General features: G+C 49.2%; 9 protein-coding genes across 9 annotated transcripts; 4 read left to right on the forward strand and 5 right to left on the reverse strand.

Moving 5' to 3' along the window:
• Positions 1-706: 706 nt before the first annotated feature.
• N7473_003995 (uncharacterized protein) lies at positions 707-1474 on the forward strand (the record flags this gene model as incomplete). The annotated part of the gene is made up of 1 exon (XM_057149935.1): positions 707-1474. The coding sequence occupies one exon, from the start codon at positions 707-709 to the stop codon at positions 1472-1474; it is 768 nt and encodes a 255-aa protein (XP_057013589.1).
• A 1609-nt stretch (positions 1475-3083) lies between these two features.
• On the forward strand, positions 3084-4661 carry N7473_003996 (uncharacterized protein; the record flags this gene model as incomplete). Its single annotated transcript, XM_057149936.1, has 5 exons — positions 3084-3386; positions 3490-3677; positions 3793-3878; positions 3932-4101; positions 4257-4661. 5 exons carry the CDS (start codon positions 3084-3086, stop codon positions 4659-4661), a joined length of 1152 nt encoding a protein of 383 aa, XP_057013590.1.
• A 1054-nt stretch (positions 4662-5715) lies between these two features.
• On the reverse strand, positions 5716-6259 carry N7473_003997 (hydrophobin family protein; the record flags this gene model as incomplete). The annotated part of the gene is made up of 2 exons (XM_057149937.1): positions 5716-5772; positions 5825-6259. The coding sequence occupies 2 exons, from the start codon at positions 6257-6259 to the stop codon at positions 5716-5718; spliced, it is 492 nt and encodes a 163-aa protein (XP_057013591.1).
• A 2661-nt stretch (positions 6260-8920) lies between these two features.
• N7473_003998 (uncharacterized protein) lies at positions 8921-10269 on the reverse strand (the record flags this gene model as incomplete). Its single annotated transcript, XM_057149938.1, has 4 exons — positions 8921-9684; positions 9742-9814; positions 9919-10077; positions 10123-10269. 4 exons carry the CDS (start codon positions 10267-10269, stop codon positions 8921-8923), a joined length of 1143 nt encoding a protein of 380 aa, XP_057013592.1.
• A 795-nt stretch (positions 10270-11064) lies between these two features.
• N7473_003999 (WW domain-containing protein) lies at positions 11065-12000 on the forward strand (the record flags this gene model as incomplete). The annotated part of the gene is made up of 1 exon (XM_057149939.1): positions 11065-12000. One exon carries the CDS (start codon positions 11065-11067, stop codon positions 11998-12000), a length of 936 nt encoding a protein of 311 aa, XP_057013593.1.
• An 879-nt stretch (positions 12001-12879) lies between these two features.
• N7473_004000 (ankyrin repeat domain-containing protein) lies at positions 12880-13631 on the forward strand (the record flags this gene model as incomplete). Its single annotated transcript, XM_057149940.1, has 2 exons — positions 12880-13129; positions 13192-13631. The coding sequence occupies 2 exons, from the start codon at positions 12880-12882 to the stop codon at positions 13629-13631; spliced, it is 690 nt and encodes a 229-aa protein (XP_057013594.1).
• A 143-nt stretch (positions 13632-13774) lies between these two features.
• Positions 13775-15874, reverse strand: N7473_004001 (putative ceramide glucosyltransferase). The gene is made up of 2 exons (XM_057149941.1): positions 15628-15874; positions 13775-15485 (listed from the first exon to the last, which is right to left on the reverse strand). Exons 1-2 carry the CDS (start codon positions 15762-15764, stop codon positions 13904-13906), a joined length of 1719 nt encoding a protein of 572 aa, XP_057013595.1. The 5' UTR covers positions 15765-15874; the 3' UTR covers positions 13775-13903.
• Positions 15875-16249: 375 nt separating this feature from the next.
• N7473_004002 (uncharacterized protein) lies at positions 16250-19377 on the reverse strand (the record flags this gene model as incomplete). Its single annotated transcript, XM_057149942.1, has 6 exons — positions 16250-17649; positions 17701-17826; positions 17880-18072; positions 18124-18651; positions 18706-18871; positions 18923-19377. The coding sequence occupies 6 exons, from the start codon at positions 19375-19377 to the stop codon at positions 16250-16252; spliced, it is 2868 nt and encodes a 955-aa protein (XP_057013596.1).
• Positions 19378-19771: 394 nt separating this feature from the next.
• N7473_004003 (H3 histone acetyltransferase RTT109) lies at positions 19772-21424 on the reverse strand (the record flags this gene model as incomplete). Its single annotated transcript, XM_057149943.1, has 1 exon — positions 19772-21424. One exon carries the CDS (start codon positions 21422-21424, stop codon positions 19772-19774), a length of 1653 nt encoding a protein of 550 aa, XP_057013597.1.
• Positions 21425-22046: the final 622 nt, after the last annotated feature.

Genomic DNA, 22046 nt, shown 5'->3' on the forward strand with positions numbered 1-22046 from the left:
TAGCTTAGTCTATGATTCGATCACTGAATCGCTAATTCTAGCAGAGGATACATAGGATGAAGTGTGATGGTGTCATCGCTCGTGGATGTCCAAGGGGTGGACGTCTGCAGGCTTCCTTGCATCCGCCCTTGAGGGATCGCTCGAGAATGCATGCAGCCCTGCCTGCAATTGGGCTGGTCTTGAGCTTTGTCTGCCTCTCAGCTTTGTAGCGGGATCTTTCCAAGTTGCGATCTGTATTGCATTATGACGTCCGTAGCAACCGGTACTATGGCCGCGTACGCTGTGGTGAATCTCTGCAGGAACTCCTTCGTCGAAGCCACCTATGTAATTCACAGGCTATCTGTTTACTGAGTACTGGCCTAGATTTGAATCTGAAATAGCCTGGAAGACCGCGGTAGCTCAATTCAATGCATGCAAACTAACTCCGGTCTTCTCCAAGTTAGATGATCGACGGTAGCACCGCAGCCACTAGCTTATCATCAACAGAGCTTCATCTTGGTAATAGCTGTACTCCGCACAATTATCCAAAGTCAGCTTGCTCAAGTACTTATGCAAGAGCTTACAATGCAGTCCAGTCAACCAAGCTAGGTCCACCCCCTTGCCCCATATCTGCCACAGCTGTAGTTTATCAACTCTCCACCCCCCACCTGATCAAACCACCACGAGCACTCAATTCAACCTACACAACGTTATATCATCGATAATCATGGGCTTCATTACATCCGTAGCTCGCTGTGTGCGAGAAAACAGACTCTCGCTCAGACTTTCAAATGCAAAGCCGCAACGACTCGACGATGACTCGAACGATCTGATCAAAACAATCTCCCATACTGCCTCCGTCGCCCCCGCCGAGAGCATTGCGTCTGCATCTACCATGGTCCAGCATTCATCTCAAGAGCCGGTCATCCCGACTGAGTCCCCCGCGCATATGAAGCAGCCGGCTCCATGGGATTTGGACATTCGGACAATGTTTGACGAAGTGGATTCGCTGGATCCGGCTACGAGTCGTGCTATCAGGGCGTTGTCGATGCCCGAATATCCTGTTCTTAGGATGGATACTATTCAGTCACCATTCGATACGCCGACGAAGAAACTAGACGACGCGATTGATCCGGGAGAGAAAGATGTCCAAAATGGAGGCAAGACAGAAAAGTCTAAGAAATCTCGAAAAAGCCGGGAAGAAAAGCGCTCGAGGGATACTCAAACAGAAGAATCTGGCAGAGCCTCAAGAATAAAACGATCGATGACTGGATTGCTCAAGAGACGCTCGCTCAAGGTCCCGCAAACACCCACATCGCTGAAGACGTTGCGGAATTCCAATTCGCCAAAGTTGATTGATTCTTCAAGTATTGTGGAGGAGGATGTTGTGGGTGAGAAGGACGATCTCAAGTGGCTCGAGGCGAATGGATTACGGAGGTTTGACAAGAGAAGTAGTGGGTTCTGGACTGGAGAGGGAATGGGAAGACTGTGGTGATTTGAAGATGTACATACCGAATGAAAGAGTATATACACGATGTCAATGTCTATTCTACCAATGAGACATGAGATGGGTCTTTGAATGTCCCGGCTGTTATCTTTCATCTGTTCCGAGAGTTATTGGGTCCACGTTGTTGAAACCGAGACAGATAATGCTCCCAACCGCCTGCACTGCCACTATAGCCTATCAGCATTTGTTGGGGAATAACCTGGAACGGGAGGAGGGTCATGAATACTTGATTCGCTAACACTGGAGCTACGCACCAAACACCTTGCCGCCATCACGGTTGGGCGCTACTTCAATCTTTGTTATCGATCCTAGAACAGAATTTGTCAATACTACCAAGTTCATAAAGATTCATTCTTTAGGAGCGACTTGTAGAGATAAGTGCCACTAAGGTTCGGCCGGGGCGCATTTGAGAGATGAGGCTGAGAAAGACGAACCGTACTACTGGAGCGCGATCATCGAACTGACCCCTCGGCCCTTGGGCTGAAACAGAATGTCCATGGCCATCGGTGGCTATGCTCGTTTGGAAGACGCCGCTTGCGCTCTACTCAATAAATATCAGCATAGACTCTATCATGGCCTCAGAACGCCTCACTACATACCTGCTATAGTCTTGCTGAATCCACCATGGCCGATCCATTTTCAGTGACTGGGAGTGCGGTAGGCGTTATCTCGCTTGGCCTTTCCCTCTGTCAGGGCTTGCTGGCTTACTACGGGCCATTCAAAGCGTATGATGAGCAAATTCATGATGTCTCACGCCGCATAACAAGCTTCAATAGCACTTTGAAGGCGTTACAAGATTTGCTCGCTAACGCGCAAGTCTTTTCTTCTCCCCTGACCGCTCAATCCGCAAACAGTGGCACTCGATTCCATTTTTAGTTGTCAGGAAGGTTTGGACAGATTGGGGAAGATGCTGGACATATGCAGAAGCACCAAAAACATATTAGGCTCAAAAATCCAGATCAATAGGATACTGTATCCTTTCAAACGTGATACACTGATGGTGCTCTTGGAAAGAGTGAGCTGGCTGCAAGCTCAACTCAATACCTCACTACAAATACTAAACATGTTAGTCCACTGTGAAAGAAAAAGACGTTTCTCGCTAACTAATAGAAATCTCTAAGGGCCATGATGGTGATCGCCCAGAAGCAAGTTGACATGGTCCTCACGTATTCAGCATCGAGCGCCCTCGATACCAGCCAGATGGTACTCGTAGCTCAAAAGTCTGATCAGCGCGGCATGAGCATTGAGAACAGACTAGAAACGCTTGAACATTATCTGGAACAGATGGTACAGCTATTATCCAAGATTCCAGAAAGTTTCTTCCTTGAGCTGCTACTTACGATTCCGCTTAGCAATACGACCACTCCCACAACAAAGTTCAACCAGCTTTCACCCCAGGTCTTCTACAATCGGCGTTACAGCACCAGAGATTTCTGGATGAGGAATCGGATGATCAGGCGACAATTATTATATCTCAGCATACTCGGCGCCGAAAGAAATGCTCATGTAGTCGTCCAAGTCGGTCTACATACTCAGGGAGAGCCCATGCCAAAGTTCAGCTAATCACACCGGATGTGAGCTTCACACAGAAAGCAAAATGGTGATGACTTTGCTTCATCGCCGAATATTATGTAGATGGGCTTTACGGATCTCCCTCGAGGCATCTTTCTCAAGCATCAATGGGGCGGGGGGCTTCTCTATCAGTCCCAAATTTGAATTTCGTGCTATTGTGCCCATCCATTCTGAGGTATCCTCCGCACTTTCCGGTGCAGAGAAGAGTTTGAAGTCTCGGGATGTCTCTGCTGTCATTAAGGATGCCCAGAGGGCTTTGTTTGAAGCATTTCGTGGAGGCAAGGCATCGAAATCGGATGCTCTTGGAAACGGCGATACTATTCTGCATGTGAGTATTAGTTTGACATGAATGTCTAATTTCCCCACCGATAAAAGTACTTTGAGGATAGTTAGCCCCTTGGACGAATGTCTCTCACTAACTATAATAATAGGTCGTAACAAGATGGCAAGGTCACAGCTATCGGTGGGATCCACGTTCACGGCTTACCTGGCGTTCGGTCATCAACAGCCTCTTGCAAGCAAGCCTCTCTCCGAACCGTCCCAATGATCGCGATCAGACCCCTGCTGACAGCATGATCGATTATATTGGTCATGAAGGCGGCGACATGAACAAGCAACAGTTAACAATTGATATATGTTCAGACCTGCTGAAAGCTGGAGGATATATGACCCGGGAAGCCCTTAATTGGAGACATTCAAGAGAATACCTTTAACCCGGCTTACTATTGTTTCAGAGTGGATGGGCGTAGGAACGATCATTTGTTCGAAGACTTCAGCTTCCGTCTTATTTGGAAAATTGCCGATGAAAAGGGACTTCAAGGTAAGTGCACTATGATGTGAATTAGAAAGAGAACAAACCTAAGTTCAACTCAGACATTGATCTCCCAGAAGAGATGCAGCCTCTCGTGTACAAATCAGGGAAGCTTCTGGCTGCACAACTAAGAAAAGGAACTGATATCCATCGATGGATCGAAAGTTACACTCGTTGGGGGCCTGGCTTGGCCTTGATTCTCCAGTCTGGCTACACACCACCTGTGGGCGCCGTGAGAGCAGCATGCGAAGCCAACTGTGAGCAAAGCGTCAAGATAGTGGTCGATGATTATAACTGCTTTATTGGAAGGGAGGAGCTTGCAATCGCCAGTCTTCATCCAAACCAGGCCATTGTTGATATGATAATCAACGCATTCAGTGATCGCAGGAGGCGTTTACAGGATTAGCAGAGGCGCACTTACCGAGGGGAGTTACAGACCAACTATGCATCGGAATCGATACACTTCAGAATGTCAATGCGTATGAAGCATACACACTACTTGCCGCGACTTCTGCAAATTTGGAAGGTCTCTCAGAGCGTCCTCGGTGGTCCGTCTTCGACTGTGTCGGTGTCAATCTTGATCTGGCAGATCAGCTATGGGACTCGGGTTTCCGAGACGTGAATGCAATAGATAAGAAGAACGAGACATGTCTCACCAAGTTGTGGGAGAACACCCCGCCATGTGACTTGGATGTCTTTCTACAGAAGGCTCACTGGTTAATCAGCAAAGGTGCTGATATTCGTACCACAACTCCTCTGGATCAGCTTTGCATGCCTTGGGAAACAGTGTAGGAACAATTGTGTATTGGATGAATCAAGGAGAAGACGGTTCTTTGCAGAGTCCCCCGTCGAAGATTGACTCTCTAAGTGAAGCTTCAAAGAAATTGCTGATCACAATTATCTCCGACACTACTCGAGACGATTGCGAATGTGCCTGCTCTCTAAATGAATGCTCTCCACTCACGACCCTTTTGAGCGGACTCTTCCCTGCACGGAGCCAGAATGAAACAGCAGAACGAGTGCAAGTTCTTGTGGAATCATTGAAATTTGCACCTTTGCGATCTGACTCCGAGCTTCACAAACCTCTCAAGAGCCATTTGGCTACTGGTATACTTCGTTTCATCAATTTTCAGAGCTTGGAGATTACTCATACTTGCTTGCATGAGTATAGAAAGATCGAGCCGGAGGAAATAAAGGAGATTCAAGATGAAGAAAAACCCATGATATTGGACCTCGAGATGCTACTGACACAATATCTCGATGAACTCGAAGGGCAAGGCTTACAACTTCCGACATACATAACAAGATCGTGGCGGACCGACATGGCTACATGTCTATCATCACCTAGAGCGTACACTACAAGGGAGTTTGACAAATTACTTGAAACAGGCATCGTTTTGCTGGAAGATATACAATGATGATTAGAAATCTGCGAGAGGCGTCAATTGTGAATGGGATTTACGAAGGCCAGTGTAGGTGTAGCAGAATCTAATCGATTAAAGATATATATGCGAGAGAAGAATGGTCAGACAGCAGCTAAACCACAATTCAGGTGCACCAAAATCAGAGAAGCAAGGATGGACCAAGCCAAAACATCAACATAAACCAAAACAGTCTTCTTTCTCCGAGGGGGTGCCACACGACACAATTAATGATACACGGGCAACGAGAATAACAGATCATCTAACTATTGAAACAAATGCCAGCAGGGCCTGCTTTCCATCCCCGAGAATCGATAACAGTCCGTGTTTGCGTTCATATCCGAACCCGTCTGGACCCGAAGGCCCAGAGAGTCGACGCGGCCACCAATGCTTCTCGCATAATGGTAGAATGCAAAGTAGAGCACTTAGATGATGGAGCCAAGGGCAACGCAGGGCAGGCCAAGACCAATGAGATCGGAGTTCTGACGAAGCATTAGCATGATATATGAATGTAATATGAAGGATGATACTCACGGCGCTGGAGGGGGAGTTCTGGCAGCAGGCAATGTTCTGCTTGCACTTCTGGTTGACCAGATCCTGGATGGGGATGGCAATGAGGATGGGGATCTGGAGATCCAGCTTGGAGCACTGGTCGAAGAGACCCAGGCCGTCGGCACCGGAGCCGGCACCGATCAGGTTGCTGAGGGTACCGCCGAGCATGCCAGAGTTGACATCGGTGGTATCGCCGGCGTAGGTGGCCTTGTTGCAGCAAGAGAGCTGTGCCTGGTCACCACACTTGGCCTGAGCCTGCTTAACAGTCATGTTATCGGGGACAGGGAAGCGGATCTGGGTGTTGCCCTTGTTGGCGACACCGTTGGCGTTGCCAACACCACCGGCAGAGGGGCCGACGGGGGGCAGAGCAGCAACGGTGGCAGCGAGGCCGAGGAGAGCGGACAGAGCGAACTGCATTGTGACTGTGGGGTTGGAATTGAACGAGAGAGTCTCGGAGAGAGTAGATAAAAGAAGACTGGACTTCGAAAGAAGGGAAGGCTTTAAAGAGAGTGATGCGTGATGAAGAAAAGAGGCAGACTGGCGATGAATGACCACTCTTTTATACACCTCGAGGAGTGGTCTGTGAGTCGTCCTTGATCAACTATTTCCTTCTGATTCAGTTGTTTGTTTCGTCTCATCACTGTGTAATTCTTCCCTCCCTCTCCCCGGAATGCTACACGCAGGGAAACCAAAGGGGTGGATCACTTGAATCACTCCACTCCTTAGGGCTTCATCGGCCAAAGAACGCTCCCCTTCGAGCCTCCTGGTATGGATCTACCAGGTCCAATTACCGCGGGTTTCACGCGACTGCATTGCCTGCCCTGGCATTCCTAATATCCAACGAGGCCTTGTTGACAGTTTGGCCAGGCTCCTCTGGCCCTGACCTCATTCTCCGAACGCAAAGTCTTACTGCTGATCTTTATTTTGTTCTGTCTAATTTTGGTAATCATATTTTGGGCAAACCACAACAAGCACTTAGTTACTCTCTAGCTTACTCGTACTTTTTAACATCATAACAATGTAATTAGTATAGTAGCATGATTTGACTGGTATAGGTCAACCCCAAACAAAGCTTAAAGCCCGTTAGTTCCTAGCTAGTGGGTCTCTCGGGGCCTTCCTTGTTCCTGACCCAGCCACTCACTAATTTCTCCACGGTCCACCCAGGGGCTTAACACCTACGGGGTGTCTTAGGCATGACCCTGCGGTAAACTCGGGCACTAAGGCATGTAACCGCGGTGGCACTCATCTGCCGCTATGAAATAATCTTAACTGTGTACGTGCCTTGCTAAAGGGCTTTCACCCTGGGATTTAGACACTGCAAGGGATTGCACGGGTTGACCACTCACCCCCAGCCAACCATAGGGAGGCTTTCCCGACCCTCCCTTCATTGCTTCGTGCCCCTGGACCACGAAGAAGAATTGGAGATCACAATGCTGCCAATTCGCCGTGTTTTCTCCACATGAAAAGCCCGATCGTGTTATGTGAGTCGTACCTGAACGCTGAAGCAATGCTATTGTGGGGTTCTTAGAGGGCCTTCCATGACCTATTCCCCGACTTGCGGCGCTTGGTCTTCCTCCCTGCTGGTCAAAAATCACCGTTAATCTCCCGATAGTCTCCCCTTGTCTTACTGGCCAAGCAATCCTCAGCCCCTTAGTCTACCCATCCTTCCCCTTGGTACTCGGTGCCTGCTTGTAGTTCTGCCTTGGTCTTTTGGCAGACGGAGTACGCCGTGAAATCCTGTTCTAGTTATTTTCCAATGCTGTGATGGAATGCATGAAATTTGATTTCGTCTAATTCATGTATATCACAATCTTTCTCACTGTCATGAGTCATTGATGGGAGATGAGTTGGTTGTCTGGGGACCCGGCCAAGCGAAGGAAACAAAAACAAACGCCAAAACAGAAGAGATTACTTGTAGTACGTAGTAGTCATGTAGTAGGTACCATCAGAAATCCCATTCTCAAAAAAGCTCCCTTGGGTTAGGTCAGCATCCAAGTGCAATAGGTAGTTTTAGTAGACAAGATATGCATGAAGTAAAACCTACGGATAGTACTGTTGGAAAGATCTTTCTACCTGTATGAAGCCAGAGTACCTCTATTCTGAGCTGAAGGTAGCTTGTAACGAAGTATAGGTGGAACATCGATTGGAAGTAAATCAAAATTCAGGGCCATTGCTGCTCTGTAGGTGGCCCTTCCAAACACTATGAATCTCCATCGCCTAGATCTCATGGGTGTATATTGATTCAATATTGGCCATTCCAAAAGATTGTAATTTACTTTCTAACGTCTAGTCTATTACATCTTTTAAGAGACTTAATCTCATGAGTTACGTGGTGGTTAATGGATTGATGTTGGGATGGATAGGTATCCGGCGTCGTTCGTGGATATATATCTTGCCAGTGGCACCTCTATGTAGAGCACCCTACATTCACCAACGAACCAGGCCTATAACCCGATCTAGTTATTCAAACGGGCAAGTCATAAGCCTAGAGGCAATTCCCAATTTCTTTTAAAAATAAATGCTGAAGTCTTTTCTTCCCCCAAGAAAACTTGGCAGTATCCAGAGATGGACATTGGAGGCCATGACTTATACCCCCCGGGCCGATTCTTCACCACGCCAAGCACCTACATTCGGTGGCCTAACTCTGAAACCCGCTGAACCTCGGGAAAAGTTTGCATTGTTTTGCTCAAGGTGATCAATTGCCATTCTTGTACATTCCTCGACAGATTAGCGGGGTTTAAATTCCAGCACGTCTCATGCGAGCCACGCGCTGGTCCTCGCACACGCGCACGCCATTATCGTTCAGACTCTAGGTTACGTCCGGAGCCAATCCAGTCTTGCAATTGCAATTGTTTGACCAGCCACCGAGTCATGATTAAGGTTGCCATTAAGGTTGATTATCTACAAGTCTGGTCATTTGACATCGCTGCAACCTAGGGTGACCTCGTAGAGACAGAAATGATGTCAATGATATCCATGTCATCTGATAGAACACTCCGAGGGTGGGAATGTAAAGGTCTTCCGGGAATTAGCTTAAGCTTGAAGAAGATGCATAGAAGTCGTCCGAATTTTTATCAATCAAGGGTCTAAAACTATGCATTCTACAACGCGTTCTGGAGTCTCTTGTCTCTCGATTGTCCACTCCCCAGTCTCAGGATTATACTCCAGTAAATAGAGTACTTCCTCGTTGCCATTATACGAGTGCACGAGCTCAAGGTTGGGCTCATTGTAGTGACCCATAAACTCGAGGTCAAATTTCATCTCTGCACCTGTCTTCACCGCGTCGCGAACATGAATGATGTATGGTTCCGCACGAGCAATACGTCGGCTTCCTTCCAGCCTAACAGACTGAAGGAAAGTAACGGGAGTGACATCGCTATCAACCCCAGTGACTTCCACTTTACGCCTATCTTCTTCCTGCGTCTCAACTTTGACTATAAGACGTCGTCGCAGGATGAATGGCGGTATGGGCAGATCTAACTTCTCCATGAGCTTGGCCATCAAAATGTCCGTTTCGGTGAAGATGCGATAATCGGTGATACCATCTACTGGCGTCTTTTGTAGATTGCAAACGGCGAGTTTCGCGCCTTTGCGCTCCCCGACTATCGTGGGGATAGTGCAGGCTGGGGTGATGCAGGCTGGGGTGATTGTCACGGAGGACCCCAGCACGAGACAGAGATCGGCCAGCTCCGCATGTTGGTAAGCTAGATCTAAGTCTCGTTTTGGGAGGTTCTCGCCAAAATTGATAATGCTGTCAACAAGGGTTCCGCCACAACGTGCGCACTTGCGACCCGTTCGATGGTCGTGGATGCCATTCTTGTAGGTTGAGACAGCACGGAAGTCTGAAAGCACAATACATTAGAAACATTTTGAAGATATCGAAGACCAAGTTTGGTTACCTCGCATATACTCTTTGTTACAATCCTTGCAAGCTTCACGGTTGCTGTTCCCATGGAGTTCGGCGATTCTCTCCTTCGGAAGGGTTAACGCCAGGGGCTTGCTCCTGATTAACGGGGGAAAACACGCACGGGCAGGATATCGCTTCGCCTATGAAGGCCATCACAATTTTGGCTTACAAGAAGCTTTAGAATACCACGGTTTTGCAGTTCTACGAGTGCCATATGAGATAATGTTGGGATGGCTTGTAGGGCGTTTGCGTGCTTAGTGCGTGGCTTGCCTTGGGCGCGCAAAGTCCAGTTGCCACCAGGGCCACGAAAGTCAGGAATTCCTGTACACTTTTATAAATAATTGATCAACAGTTTATCTCAAGAATAGCCCACCAGCGGATGTAGAGACGCCTGCACCAGTGAAAACGATAAAGTGCTTGCTTTTTTGATTTGTTTTGCCAGGGCATCTGCTTCCCGATCGACGGCAGCGAGGGACTCGCGACGCTCCTCTGCAGCGACTTTTGGGGCAGTTTCGGCCATCTTTAATCGTCTATCTGATTGTTGAATGCTCAAGACTTTGTGAGTCTTGATTGGCGACAAGTGGTGACTTTGATGAGGCTCTTAGGTTCTTGTGGGTTCCAACGTCATGGCGGAGATGGAATAAGCAGCACAGGCCCCGATGTCAATAAACAAGATCGAGCTTCGGCTTTCGGCTGGTTGGTCAGGATCATGTTAGCGGATGTGAATCAATCTCTTGTTCCGTATAAGTTGGGCATAGTGTTCAGAAAAATAGTACAGTAGGACGGGTGTATTCCAAAGCTTCATCTATACTTGTGATACCCAAGATATTGAGAACATCCGCGGTGACATATAGTTGTCCCCATATGTAAGACGAGTACATAGTCTAGATGGAAATCTTGAACATTTTGATTGGTGTCTTGAGCCCACTATCATTGCCTCAAGAATTCATCAACTTATTGTAGAAAGAAGCCAATAAGAGGTTCTGAGTAGCAGATGATTATCATTATGTCCATGGTACGGAGTACCTCACACCTCTAAAACTGCTCAGTGGTGCGAGTGCAACTGCTCGCATCCATTTGGATGGTTGAGAGGCTTCAGAGCGCAGATTAGACCTAGCTGATTTGGAACTGGCATCAATAAAGCCTCAAAGTGGCAATTGAGGTATGATATATCCGAAAATTAATCTGGATGCGATTTCTATTTCTCTTCGTCCTATTTGGGGATCTGAAGACTACGATGATATCACCAAATCCACGCTAGACCTCTTCGGGCACGGGCGGTGAAACAATCATCGCGAGCTTCGTCAAGTTCCTGATGCTCTTCCCACTCGACTCTTATGCGCCGATGGTTAAGCGCATTATCATCGACTCTCAATTTGTCACAGGGGAGGCAGTGCTAATTGACAGAATGTCTGATCAACCACACGCCTCGGCGTCTCCCAAGGAGGACCGCCCAGGCACTCCACCTGCGCCAGGCACACCTCTGGCCGATCCAGAGGAGAAGCTTGAGACCAGAGAAGAGTCGGAAGAGCAAGAACAGGAAGACACACAACCGGGAGAGCAGCAAGAAGAGAAGGATCCGGAGCTAGAGAGCAAAGAAGACGATGAGAAGCCCGACGAGTCCAACTCCGCGCCGCCACTGCCCGACGAAGTCCCTCCGCCACTCCCCGATGAAGCACCGCCTGGCCCAGCGGAGGATGATGGATGGGAGCCCGTGTGGGATGCCAACGCCCGGGCGTTCTATTTCTACAACCGGATCACTCTTGTCTCTCAGTGGGAGAATCCCCGAGTACCCGAAGCAACAGCCCCGGGCACAGAAAGCGCCAGCGCAGCCGTCATCCCAGAACCTCCGAAGAAAAACGAAGCTGTACTTGGAGGCTACAATCCGGCGATCCATGGCGACTACGACCCGACCGCTCCCTATGCGCAACAGTATGAGGAACAACCGCAAGAGACTGGTGGACCTGCGCTCGATCCATCCGCCGCATATGCCTCCACTGGCACATTCAACCGGTTTACCGGCCGCTGGCAGGCAGATTCGATCAACCCAGAGAACTTCAATGACGAAAACAAGTCGCGGCGACAGATGAATGCCTTCTTTGACGTTGACGCCGCAGCCAACAGCCACGACGGCCGGAGTCTCAAGGCTGAGCGGAGCGGAAAGAAGCTCAGCAAGAAGGAGCTGAAGATGTTCAAGGAGAAGCGCCGGGAAAAGAAAGAGGAGAAGCGGAGGGCGTGGCTGCGGGATTAATAGGTGAGATCGGAGCTGGAAATTGAGAGGGATATGAGCTGCTGTGATCTACGCACTGGTTCAATTTCTACAGATGTTGTCGCATATCAGGATGCCATTTGCATATTGGGAATTTTGTGATACCACCCACACATCGGGCGTGGGAATTTGGGGCGTTTTATGGTTCTTCTATTTGCTGGGCTGTTTCATGTGCATAGAAGCGGGCAGCTTTTGCTTTGCTGGACTTGACAAGTGTGGTGTTCAACTGCATGTATGATTAAACAGGAGATTAACTGGATAATTGAGCTTGTGTATCAACAGATTTATCTGAACTATTGGAGCATACACTCCATACTCCACGCATGGAAAAAGGAGCCTTCTGGTTCCATCAAACCCCACCATAAGTCATGTGACCGTAGATATCAAAGTTTCTTTCGGATCAGTCAATCTTTACTGGCGGATTCTAAGCGATTAAAGATTAACACAGAGGTAAGAAACATCCTATGTCATGGTATAAGCTGTATCTGGACATGCTTGACTACCCCAAAGCTTGAACTTGATTCTTTCTTGGTGGGCTGAAAAGACCCCTCATTGATCCATGCCCTTATCAACCCACCATGCAAATCCTGTGATGCTAAGGTCACTTGAATCATCAAGATCGACCTGTTTTCCAAGGATCCCATGATCATTTGCTTCCAGCATCATTGGTTGACTCACCCAGGACTGTGAAGAATCCACTTACTAACATCCCCTCCAGGACATATCAAATTCTCTGCTAGCCAGAGAAAAATTTCTCCACCTGGATACTATCAAAGTCCACCCTTGACAGTGGGAGTTGCATAAAACCCCCCATAACACATTTGAGACACTTTTTACGAGGTCTCCTTCAATTTACACAAAATGTCTGCCTCCACACCAAAGCCTAAGCCGACAGTACCTGTCGCGCTTTCATTCGAGGCCATCGACGACCTCATCTACGATGCCCGCGCTGGCGACCTCGAGGCTCTGAACGCCGACATTGCCACTCTCGCCTCGCAGCACAACTGCCCAGAGTCGTACATTGTCGCCTCTGCTATTGATATGGAAGATGAGAGCGAAGGCGGGACAGGGTCCTGCGTGCTGCACTTCCCCGCCGCCAACGGCAACAGCGGTATGTCCCCATCTCCCACATGTGTGCTTAGATGTGATGAATTTTTATACTGATGAAACTAGAAATCCTCAACACACTCCTCCAAAAACTCTCCACTCTGGATGTCGCCCAGCGCACGGCATTCGTCAACCACCGCAACCACTCTGGTAACACGCCCCTGCACTGGGCTGCGCTGAACACGCACCTGGAGTGCGTTAAGGGTCTCGTTGAGGCTGGTGCCGACGTCGCTATCAAGAACGACGCTGGCCACGATGCTGTGTTCCTGGCTGAGCGTGCGGCTTGGTCTGCTGCTGCCGAGGAAGAGGGTGAGATTGATGAGAATGCCGAGGAGCCGCAGGAGATTGAGATGACTATTGGTGAGGAGCAGGGTGAGGGTGAGGGTGAGAAGCAGGCTGATGCTGGGGAGATGTCTGCTGGCAGACAGGTTGTTGAGTGGTTGTTGAGCTCGGAGAAGGCAGCGGGTTTGGAGAGTAGTGCTACTGAAGGGGAGAAGTCTGCGTGATTTTAAGTGATGATCTTTGTTATGTTGATGTTGGTTATGGATATGAAAAGCATTAAAAGTTTGGTTAGATAGACGCAAGGCATGTCTGTTCTTATGTTATGACGAGTTTGAAGGGTCTAGTCTTCTCATTAACCTGGGCGAAGCACGGGAGATATCGTAACATTGTAATGTGAGTCTCATTCGAAGAGGATGGATGAAGAAAAATATCTATAGCTTCACTATAATATACAGTACGCAGATGAATACTTTTGTACAGATGTAGATGCAAATCATCAGTCACGGCGGACTTTCCCCGTCACACCACCATTGGCCTGCGGCGAGACAGGAAACCAGTCTACAACCGACCCGGTCGAGTATGAGCCCTCCGATGGTACGCCACGGTCCGAGTCAATCTCGCGGACTTTAGCGTCAAATCCAACCTTGAAACGCCGGTCTCGCCAGACAACTGTGACGCCACCATAGACGGCTATAATCCAGATAGGCAGAGCCAAAAGTTCACGGCCGAGCCAGGCGGCAAACCACTGCAGGAAAGGTCGGCGAGTGGCTTGGGAGGGGCGGCGATTAGGCCGCGCAAAGACGGGGGTGTCCTCGTCGACTTCAATGGCCTTTGCAGAATGCAGTTTGATATAGAGAGTCCAATCGACCAGAATCCAAAATGCGATGCTCAGTGCGAAAATTGCAAAGAACGAGGTCCAAGTCGCGAGGCCGGCGGCAAAAGAATATCCCTTCTGCTCAAGGTATGGGGCTAACGCGGTTGTGATGCCCCAGGCGCCGTAAATCGAGCATACGAAAGACTCGGTACCTGGTTCGACGAGGGTTGCCAGGAGCACCGTGAATTTGCGGACACGCAGCCACCGCACTCGTCGAGCGATGTACCCTCTTATACTCATGTTGGCCACGGGCTGGATCGCCAGGTCTCCAAACACCATGCCATGTTTGCCCCAACGCTCGCCGAGCTCCTTTTCTTCCCGGATCTTCTTGCGCCAAAGCAAGTCACCAATCAAGTGGTCCTCGCAAATGTTGTCCGAGAAATAGTCAACACCAGGGTGCCGAGCGTTACGATCTCCTGGGGTCGGGGCCGTGAGGTAGTCCAAATGTGAGCGACGGAACATGTTCGACTTGCCTACGATGCATGGCGCAATGAGAACCGTGTTGATAGCGGTGTACATCTTGGCGTGCGATGAAGACAGGAAGAGCTCCTCCAGACGACCACCGCCCGTTTCAATGGTGCTGGTAAACCCATCTTCTGGACGCCTGGACATCAAGGAGATATCTGCGGCCCTAGGCACGGTAGCGTTTGGACGAGCATCTAGTAGCGCCTGTCGCTCTCCACTCAAGTTATTCTCGCCCGTAACATCCACCGCGACGGGCAGATGATGTACGAACTTGAATTTCTTGCCTGAAGTAGCTCCCGTTCCACAAAGTCTGTCCACCATGCGACCACAGACGCCCTTTCCAACCCAGACGTTACAGTCGATGATCCAAATTATATTACCCTTCGCTTCACGGTACGCACGGCTCATGTTCCGAATCTTGGGGTTCGGCCCAAGCGCGTACGCACCCGGTCCAATACCCTGCAACAATGGGTCCTCCTCCTCGACATATACACGCGCATCGACATCGGGGAAATCGACAAGGAGTTTGCAAAGGGTCGGATAGGCCGGGTCGTCGCGCGTGGCCACACAGAGACAGACGGTGAGCTTGTCACGGGGGTAGTCCTGGCGAAAGGTGGCCGCAAGGCAGTCGTACAGATGGGGCTCGAGGCCCTTCACCGGTCGAATCGCCGTGACATGAGGAGCGTCCGGGTTGGTGGTCAGAGTCGAGGGCCGGGGTCGTCGCAAGAAATATCGCCAACTGGATACCAAGAAATCCACTTGTTAGTCACAGCCACAAACCCCATCATTTCAACACTAGTGTGTCCCCGCGTGCTCGTAATCGCGGGGCAAGAAGAGAACAAGGGGACAAATGCAGCCACAGCTCTCGTTTAATGTCTTACATCTGAGAATATCCCAAGGCACATACAGCTAGCACGACAATGTACCAGATCAGACCGACCCAGCCCGCCGCAACAGACACCGGCATTGCGCCATTGCCAATGGGCACTTCCAGGAGGTATGAGGTCGGCTCTAGCATGAGACTCGGGGGGAGAGACAAGGGATGTCGACAGGCGAAGAGGACATTCTAGGACGGGAGGAGTCCCCGGGGTAAGAGGAGAAAGTGAGTGAGTGGTGGGTGGAGGGAAGTGAGGGTGAGGGTGAGGGTGAGAGGATGGGGCAGAATAATTAAGAGTGGAGTCCCATCGCCAGTTCACACTGCAGTTCGGAACTCACGGCTTGTCCTGTTAGAGATGCACCGCCCCTGACTGGAAGAATCCTCATTTTCCACATTTTCTTTGAATTCTGCTGCCTATTTCATATGAGAATTCATGACCAATTTATGCGGCATTATCTATAGATCAGATGCTATTATGCAGATTGGTATTTGGTAGTATACTTCGGGTTCTATAGCTGGTCTGCTTGATTATCCATCCATCTACGAACTTTATAAGTATAAGAATCATGTACAAAATACCACTCAATTCCCCGATTATCGAGAATTAATTGGTATTCTCTTGCTCCTCAGCTGGATTCAGCATCCGACTTCACCTCTGCGTCGCCCGGCTCGTTTCCAGACAAGTCATCCTCCACTTCATCGAAAATCACTCCTAGCTCACGCACTCGACTGATTTCCTCTTGGCTTGGAGGGTCATCATTCTGAGATCTTTTTAACATTTCTTCCTGCCAAATAGTGCCAAGGAATTCACACAGGGGCAGGTCCGATGTTTCATACATGATCTGGAATCTGGCCACCAATTCTTCATGCACGGAGATCAGCTCTCGCCATTCATCCTGCATTTCGTCAATTTCTTCCCAGTCCCTTGGTTCCCAGTGATAACATGGTTCAAGGTGAGGAGAGTAATCGCAATCGCCATCTTCGGTTGACAAGCATTGCACTGGATGACGACACGTGTGTGGGAGTTGAAGCGCTTCAAAGTTGAAGAAACGGATGATCTCAAAAGCGGCGTGAGGAGAAGGGTCTTCCTCTAAAAGGGAGATCAGTTCTGATAGAAGGCGTATCATATCAAAAATGTCCCTCGGTCCTGTCCGGTAGTCCCGGGTAAGGGCGTTGTGCAGGAACCGGGTAATAGCAAGACAACCAGCCGAAGAACAGGGACATTCACAATGGTCCTGAGCTTTATCCTGCAGAAGGAGCTGGAAGGTTGGAAGAATCCCTTTGTCGGAGCTGCAGACTGGCCAAATATTCAAGTGAACATTGTCTGTCATGAGGTGTAATGCTGGTATGCCGCACACTCTGCGATGAATATCCGCACCATGCGAAATCAGCCAGTCAGTAAATCCGAGTGTTTGTGAAAACATGAGGCTGGTGCAGCCCTCGGAGTCCATCTCATCAACGTCTCTGTAGCCCCCGTGCCAAAGAAAGTCCGCCATGGCGCAATTGTCTCGAATAGAAACATAAGCTAAGTAGCCCTTGTTCTCATTCCCCCAGTCAGGGAGAGTGAGTCCACTCGCCTGCAATAATTCATAAGCTCTGTGGGCCTGGAAGTCAAGGAGGTTGTGTGACTTCAGCTGGAGGCTTGCGACTTCCTCACTGGTAAGATGATTTTCTGCCAGGGACTGCAGTTCTCTCCTTTCTTCCACGAATGCATCAACTATCAGGCTCATAGTTTCAATACTCTGCCCCAGACTCGCTGCCCCCATATGCCTTGACCCAAGATAGAACGATCTAGCCGATAAGAGAAGGCCCACACTTTCTGGGATATTCACATAGCACGCATACAACAGGGCTTCTCGACTTGGCAACTTCCCGGATTGCAACAAGACTTGAAGCCCTTCTGGCCAATAGTTGTAACTATACGGAATTTCCGAACATGCGAGAAAACTTGGGGCGATAAGAAGTGAGTGTAAAAGGTTCTTGTCATAAACCATGAGAGGCTCGAGAAGTTCCGGAACATGAAAATCTACGTATTGTATGGTTAGATGGACCAATCCCTGACAGAAGGTGTACATACTCCAGTTGTCTGTTGACTCCATCATTCGTTGAGCTAGGTTAAACCGAAAGGCATCACCAATAGCGCCGTTTGCGTAATTAATGTAATGTATATCTTGTAGGATGCCGTGGGTTTGGGAGACGCCCCCTCCATGATGCCAGAGAAGATTACGATCAGGTACCCGGATATTTGTATCTCACTCCTTACACGTTGTTGGATGATAGTGTCTATAGAAAGCTCGTATAATAACTTGTCAGCGATAGTTCTTCCAAAACTGTCGACGTTGGTGGGCAGAGTGCTCGACGAAGACAATTCTATAAGTAGTTGATGGGCGGCTGGAAGACACGCCGCATTTGTCGAAAAAAGTGTGGAGGCGATGAGGTCCATCAGAAGCTGTGTTGAATTTTAGACATGATCAACGTGTTACCTGAGGTAAATACTCACATGGAAAATAGTGTCGCCATATTGATCTGTATCTGTCGGGGATGCTTTGCCTTCCTGAAAAAGGCGGAAAAGCTTTACTCGCAGATCTTTGAGCAGTTCAAGCCCACCTCCTGAGTATCGGAAAGATTCAATGGCATCGGTCATCAGTTCGAATGCAGGCGAGTCCCTAACGATTGCCCGGAAGGCTAGATTTGGGCTGATCGCGAAGCCGCCTGCTCCCGTTGTAATACTCAGTGAGACGTCAAGTGCGCATGATAAAAACCTGTTGCAAAATTTGTACTGAGACCGCAAGACCTTTACTCGCTGACTTGCAACAAAATGCGGACATCCTCGCCTATGTGTGATAGCAGAGGTAAAGCCGTTGGGTGTACTGCAGAAGCAACGTCTCACTTGTCGATGCTTCTTAGATTGTACACTCGTCACAAAAGTGTCGATGTCGCGCTCTACTTCCTGCTGGGTATCAAAGATTGAGCGAAGAGTTGCGGGCTCAGGTAGATTCCTCATAGAGTAATGGGTAATTGTTGATTGCTATCATGAGTAACAAGTCAGCTCAGGTTGGACAAGAAGAGTCGCCATACCTACCATTTGCTCCATTCGCCGGTCTAACCTTGAGAGTATCTGGTCCATATCCTCATGTCTCTGTTCAAAACCTTGGGCCAGAGCTAATGTCTGACTAGTATTTGCGACAATATCAATCGTTGATTGTTGCACAGAAACAATCCGGCTTTTGTAGTCAAGGCTCAAAGCACTATCTGTTGTTTAGTGCAGGACATTTTAGAAACAAACAAGTTCAACATACACATGCGACAAAGCCAATGCAGTATCGAGGTTCTCCTGTAGCCCCTCAAGAACAGTCAATAGGTCCACCAAAGCGTCGCGTCGGAATGGGTACAGTGCCCGCTTGGAGGCAGTTTTAATATTTGGAAAGACTGCCTGTGAAGGCTCTGAAGAGTAACTTTGAATCTTCGAAAGAGTGATCTTCACATCCTCGATGCCGCTTTCACAATCTGTGATCATACGGAGAGCGACTTTGAACTTGCCCGACAGCGACGGATCGGTCCCGTCAACGCCTTTCAGTAGATCGTCAAGCTCTTGTAGTATCAAATTCAGGCCTTCAACCTTGCATTTTATATTTTTGACCTCCTTATCCGCAGATTTGTATTTGTTAATGTATGATACCAGACCCTGGCAGACTTGAAGACCGAGGGATACCACCCCAACGGCACTTCCTGCCACCGAAAAAGGGTCACCCATAATGGACCATATATCGTATAGGGTCGGGATTGACGAAAACTGTAGATGGTGAAAAAGGCAGCCTTGGTAGAGTGATTAAGTGCACGAGGATGAGAAAGCCGCCCCTAACAAGGCTGAGCTTGGTGTTAGCGCCCGGAGATGAGTGGTCCCGAATTCATGCATGCTGCAGTTCTCATTGGATCACATCCACACAGCCACTGAAACTATTACCTGTACATATACCTCACATGATCATGTCAATTGAAAACATCTACACGGAGGTTGGACTGACGAATAAAATGCTATATTCCTGATAAATTCTCCACCTATCTTGCCTTTGATATTTGAATTGATAACTTCTCCCCGAAACTCCAATCCCCTAGAACAATGAAGAAGGGCCTCAAGAGTATATGCCTCATGTCTTCTTCTTCTTCCGAACCAAACCTGCACTGAGCATATTAACGGCAGCTGGCTGCGCAGTAGTGGACTCAGAGGTAGCTGTCCCACTAGGCTGTGCTATAATTGCCTCATTGGCATCCTTCTTTTCTTCATCACCTTCAAGCTTCTTCCGTTTGCGAACCAGTCCGCTGTCTAGGAGATTATTCGTTGACACAGCTTGGTTGGCCGTATCCTGTGGACTGCAGGTACCCGAGACCCGTTTGCCCCAAGTCAATTGATCTGCCAGGGAGGCGACCTGATTGATATAAGACTTGGTGCTGGTCACAATTTCATCTGCGTCGTAGAAATGATCGAGCACTCCATCCATCATCTTCTTGTAGTCTGCTTCACTTAGCACGACGTTTCCGCGCCCAGTTTCCGGCCAGTAAAATGGAACAGCGTTTGTTGATTGGAGCTCCGCAGACGATGCATGTGGTTGGTGTTCCACGGAAGCCACCGGCTCAGCGTGAGACTCAGTAGATGAATCGGTGGCTTCAGCGCTCGCCTTTGTCGCACCCGCAATCTCTTTTGTTTCCGACTTGCTAGCATCTTGCCGTGATTGGGTCTCAGCAGGCAAGGAACTCTGTTCAACTGAAGATGCTGTGCCTGAGCCGGACACGTTGCCAGCCCGGCTAGCCATGGTGGTAGAATTCATGAGACCCGGCGGATTGATAACAAGCCACAGGAACCCGACCAGCCGACCAGCAGAACACTCCTGACGGAACGACATCATCTCCCAAAACTGATCGAGAGATTTGACACTCTTCCACTGGCCGGTACTAGGAGGTGCATTCTCCGCTTCGACAGGCTCGGGGAGCTCATCGTCAAGGTCAATCAGGAATCGTGTCTTGGGGTCATCCGGAAGCCGGGGAACAAGACAGCGCGGCGGCGCTGATGGGTCGCGACACAATTGCTGAAGAGGATAGCTGGCAAGCCATCGCGGCTGACCTTGAGGATCGGATTTTGCAGATGCAGGGAAAAAGTTGCGTGTCTCGAAACGGTCGCATCCGGGGACAATCAGGTACGCAGTGGCGGATGCCTTGGCTGCTTCAATCGTCGCGTGCGATTTTGAGTCTTTTGAGACTGACTCGGGCTCCTTTTCGCGGAGAATGGGATCCAATGCTCGACACCACCACTTGATTAGGCCTCGGTCATCTAGGACGTGCTTCTCGGCATTTTCGATGCTGCCCGGAAATAGGTATTGATCCTGAGCACGAGCGAACAAGGACACTACCAGGCGAACTCCTGGACGTTGGTGAGATCGTGCCAAATATGAAAGAAAAGTATTTGAGACGAGTCTCAGAACAGAAACTTTCTGTGGTAGTTTCAATAGATGTATGAATCCGGTGGAGTCCGCCTTTGAAACAAAGATGGTAGTGAGGTGGGTCGAGTTGTAGACCAATACCTCCATTCCGAATACGATGATCTCTGCTCCATCATGCTCAGAGGACTCAATTGAGACCGACAAGAAATGATTTTCGCAGAATGTTGACTCGGCGTCCTGACCGGGCGCAGCCGCAAAGAGAGCAGCCGAAGGGGCTGGAGTTGAGGAAACATGGCGGACAGTCAGCACGGCGCCGGTGGGGAGCACTTTGGCCAAGAGATCTGCCAGATCGCCATCCGGTGCCATTGTGAGCCTGTATCCAATAAGATTTGGCTAGGGGCGAGGTTGGAGGAAAGTGAGCGTGGATCTTTGACGGCGATGCGATTTTGCCCTGTCATCGCGGGTCACGTGCCTGTTACCATAACAATGGCCCTTGAAGCAGTATATCCGATAGCCCTGTGCCTCACATCATGGTTAATTCCCAAACACAAGGGCCCAAGGTTGGAACTCGATAAAGCTCAATACACTAGATGAATGTTGGCCAGTGTGGAAATCTCCGGCTAGCGGTTTCCTCCTCACAGAGATGGACCGTGAACTACAAAGCCACCGACATGCGAAGTCTGATAATCAGAAATTATGGCAGATGATGTGTACATATTCGGTGTTGAGAGTACACTGAAAGTAATTGCTTGAAGGCTCCAAGTGAGAGAAGTATCTCTTATCGGCTTACGGTGTGCCCCCGTAAGCCTCTTCCTTGTACAGACTTGGAAGGTGCGAGATGGAGATGGAGATATAGCTTCCTCCACGTCCTCACCAGCTCTCACTTCCAACTTCACCTACCGTCCTTCATTATCTCACCCCGTATCTATGATACGTGACTCCTTCAAAACCGAGTAAGAACACTCAAATGGTGATTCCAGGGTATCAA

Source organism: Penicillium subrubescens, assembly GCF_028828155.1.
Source record: "Penicillium subrubescens strain IBT 31985 chromosome Unknown utg000002l_segment0_segment0, whole genome shotgun sequence".
Lineage (NCBI taxonomy): Eukaryota > Fungi > Ascomycota > Eurotiomycetes > Eurotiales > Aspergillaceae > Penicillium > Penicillium subrubescens.